General features: G+C 40.4%; 1 protein-coding gene across 1 annotated transcript in view; it reads right to left on the bottom strand.

The window, feature by feature from the left end:
* Positions 1 to 356: 356 nt before the first annotated feature.
* The window catches only part of LOC119421881 (progranulin), a 13,149-nt gene continuing 9,497 nt past the window's right edge, over positions 357 to 4,008 (bottom strand). The window contains exons 9-10 of the mRNA XM_037689248.1: positions 3,064 to 3,306; positions 357 to 660 (exon numbers count right to left, since the gene is read on the bottom strand). Coding sequence (XP_037545176.1) covers positions 517 to 660; positions 3,064 to 3,306 — 387 coding nt within the window. The 3' untranslated portion in view covers positions 357 to 516. The remainder of the gene's footprint in view (positions 661 to 3,063; positions 3,307 to 4,008) is intronic.

Below are 4,008 nucleotides of genomic sequence, written 5' to 3' on the forward strand. Positions count from 1 at the left end.
CATAAATAAGATCAACAAATGTTTATTAATCTTTACATCCCAAACCTGCTTCATACAAAGTTTATGAGTAAAACAGATCAACAGACATCACTGCTCATTCAACACGAGGTAGAATAAAATCCATTGGTTTTTATTGTTAAGCACTTTAGTAACAGCTGCTGTTTAAATGTGCTTTATGAATAAAGTTGACTGGAAAAAGAACAGTCTCGCTGTGTCATATTTAAAGTCAAATATTTCATGTAAAATGGCTGATTATTGTTAAAAATAGAACATGAATCCACTTAATTGGTATGGAAAATCAATTTTGCCTAGAGTTTATGCTTATTAAAAAAAGTGTGCAAACAATTTACCCCCATGGTAGATATTTTAGTGCAGACAGAAACTTTAAACTCCAAGATGACAAAGTTATTTAAATAATCAGAATCAAAGTGCATCCCCTCACAATTCCCTCAGTTTTCTAACAAAGAATTTAAGGTCGATTTTATTTATTTAGAAAAATGACGGACGGCTGAGTTTTCACAGCGTCTGAGTTCTCTTCTTGTTGGCGTAGAACCAGTTCCAGTTGGACCAGTTCAGCTCTGGGTTCTGCACACAGGAGCCTTGTTCAGTGCAGGTGGAGCCGCTGGGACAGCAGTGCATCCTGTCGCTGCAGCACACCGCCTGCAGGGACGGCAGAAACACCTTTACTACACGAGCTCTACGAGAGCAGAGGAGCTTCAACCAGATCCGTCTGGACGTCCTTTGAAAACATCAAGTGTTCAAAGTGTCGTGGTTTAAAGGACTCGTTCCAACATTTGCAGCCAGAGATCCACACTTTTGTTTTTCTACTTACCTCTTTGGTTGCCTTACGGAGTAATTGTTTGTGCTGGACATAACTGAGTGAATGTTTACACTGTTGCTTAAGGTTTGCCAGCTACAGGCAGGAGGTGGAACACCTGGAGAGCTGGTGTAAAGAGAATAATCTTCACATCAATGTGAAGAAGATAAAGGAGATGATCGTGGACTTCAGAAGGAACAAACACACCTACACCCCCCTGAACATAAGAGGATCTGCGGTGGAAGTGGTCTCCAGCTACAAGTACTTGGGTGTACACATGAACAACAACCTCAGCTGGAGCAACAACACCACCAGCCTGATGAAGAAAGCTCATCAGAGACTCTACTTCCTCAGACGGCTGAGACGAGCTGGTCTGGGAAGCTCAGTCCTCACCTCCTTCTACAGGTGTGCAGTGGAGAGCATCCTGTGCTCCAGCATCAACGTGTGGCATGGAGGCTGCACAGCTGCAGAAAGGAAAGCTTTGCAGAGAGTGGTGAAGGCTGCACAGAAATCTGTTGGAATCAGTCTCCCCACCATCACAGACATCTACACCTCCAGATGCAGGAAGAGGGCCACCTGCATCATGAAGGACCCCACCCACCCAGCACACACACTTTTTGCCCCACTCCCCTCAGGAAGGAGGTTGAGGAGCATTAAGTGTAGAACCACTAGACTGAGGAACAGCTTCTACCCTGAGGCTGTTAGACTCATGAATCTCTAACCAGGAGAATCACTGTGAAAAACCACATCATGTTGCTGCTGATCTGTTTCATGTTGCTGCTGATCTGTTTCATGTTGCTGCTGATCTGTTCCATGTTGCTGCTGATCTGTTCCATGTTGATGTGTTCATGCGTGCACATCTGCTCACACAGACTCATGTTCATGTTTGTGCTGATGTTCGACGTAATGTTTTTATGCTATTAGTGCTTAGTGTATTTGTAATTGATGTTTTTCTTAGTTCATATCTTGGATGTTATTACTGTTTTTATTATACATTTGATTGTTGGATGTAACTGGGACCCTGTGTACATAATTTCGCTCCACCACATGTACCACATGAGGTGCAATGACAATAAAGAATCTCTGACACCGACTCTGACCCTGAGTTTGCTTGGTTTCTTACTAGTTTTGTCTGTAACCTGTAAACTGGTTGATCCAATAAGGTGCTGCTCATGAAACTGAGTTGGTTGCAGCTTCAGACTGAAGAAGTCTTTTGGATAAGAAGAATCCATCCAAAGGACCAAACTCAACCTTGTCAGATGTATCTTCCTGGATCATTGAGCACCATCAGGACATTTACCCCCTGTATTTTTGCAGTTTAACTACTTATGTACACTTTTTAATCATTCATATTTCAGAATGTCCAGCTCATCCAGGTCACGTGTGCTCTGACTTCTGGGGTTTGTAACGTTTATATTTTAGAGATCACCCTAATTCCATAAAAAAAAAGTTTTGTTTGGAATCTGCTGCAGCAGAGCTGCTCTTTCTTAGGCTACTTTTAGCTAGTGTTATTCCCTTTAGCTACCATTATTTCCATTTGGTGATTCCACTTGCTTCAACTTTTGGCTAGCCTTTTGCTACTTTTAGCTACTGTTCTGATACTTTTAACGAGCACTTTGCTATTGTTCTGCTGCTTTTTAATATTTAGCTAACCTTTATTTTTTTAACTTTCATCAAAAAGGTCAAAAGTTCAAAAAATATATATTTTGTAATTTAAAACTGAACATCTAGATTTCCAACTGCATGAGATTTTCTGTAATGCAGCTAAATTCATACGCAGATTAATCTCACTCCCCTTTGGCATGGTAAAATCTTTGGCTTTTTTGTTAGCTCTCAATCATAAAGAAAATTATTTTTTATGACATGCTTATGTTTTATAATTGTAATTTTTTAACTGTGGACAAAAATAAATGAGCTGAAAGTAGCCTGAGCGTAAATGAGAATATTCAGGGACACATGTAAATTCAGCACTGAAATAGCAACCTGTACTCAGAGGGAGGATACTTCCGATTTACAAGAAGCTGGATTCATCTTGCTACAAATGTGTTTGAAGATTGAGCATCAAAATAAACTTAAAACAAAGAAAAATATATGTTCAGCCTTGTTCAAAACAAAATAAAGCCTAGAAAAATGGCTAAAAGGTTACTTTAAGATTTGATGTTTTTACTCATTTTTCAAAATTGGACATGTTAAAAGGAACCCCTAAAAACAAACTAAAAACAAAACAAAAGCAAACAAAATGTTACCTGTGGCAGCGGACAACAAGCCCAGAGATCTTCTTTGTTTTTACAGCAGGTGTTGCCATCGGGACACGCGACACCGCCTTCACATGGGACAACCTTCACATCCAGTTCAACATCTTTTCTGGGAACTGAGGGAACCTTCTTGACCAAGGGAACAGACAGTAGTCCACCATCACATGTCTGAGCAGCCAGGTTACATGTTCTACCTTTTGGACAGCAGTGGATGAAGTCTGCACAACAAACAGCCTGAGGATAAAAAGATGTGAAAGATAATAAATCATCAATATCTACTTGCTCTTTTCCATGGGCTTGCATTGACCCTACTCAGCTCCTCACTGTGTAAGGGTTATGAGTTTTATTATTTGGTGATCCCACCCATTTCCAGCACTGTTCTTAGGATCTCCTTGGCAAAATTTCCAAGCAAGCTGAGGCAAGGTAAAGATCTGATGTCAGCAGACTGCTGGCTATTGAAAGGTCAGAGAGCAACATCAATCGTGAGTGTTTCCTTCATAAGAACCATCCCACCATTGTTTGTTGGCTGATAGAATTCTGAGCAAGGTTGACCAAAGACAGAAATTAACTTGATTTATGGTTGCCAACTAGCAAAGGGAAGGCAGCCTTAAATTGGCAAAAGCCTTTTTGGAAACCATGGCAGAGAATCACGAGTGTTCAGCAACTTTATTTCCCCTCTTAACCATTTAGTGGTAAGCTCCATTTCAACATGGATACGTTGAAAGTAACGCTATTGTCGAACAGCCAAGCTATATTACGATCCTGCTCACATTGAGAAGGTACTCATTTCAAACCACCTGGACAGAGCCGAGTAAAGTCTTAAGAGAGTCTTGGTGAAACTGGACAATGAAAAAATGGCATTGTAGATTCCATTAATTCACATGAAAATGTTATTCAAGAAGTTGCATTTATTCTTACCTCTGGAAAAGGACAACA

The sequence above is a fragment of the Nematolebias whitei genome, chromosome 15, assembly GCF_014905685.2.
Source record: "Nematolebias whitei isolate Nwh7 chromosome 15, NemWhi1, whole genome shotgun sequence".
Classification (NCBI taxonomy): domain Eukaryota; kingdom Metazoa; phylum Chordata; class Actinopteri; order Cyprinodontiformes; family Rivulidae; genus Nematolebias; species Nematolebias whitei.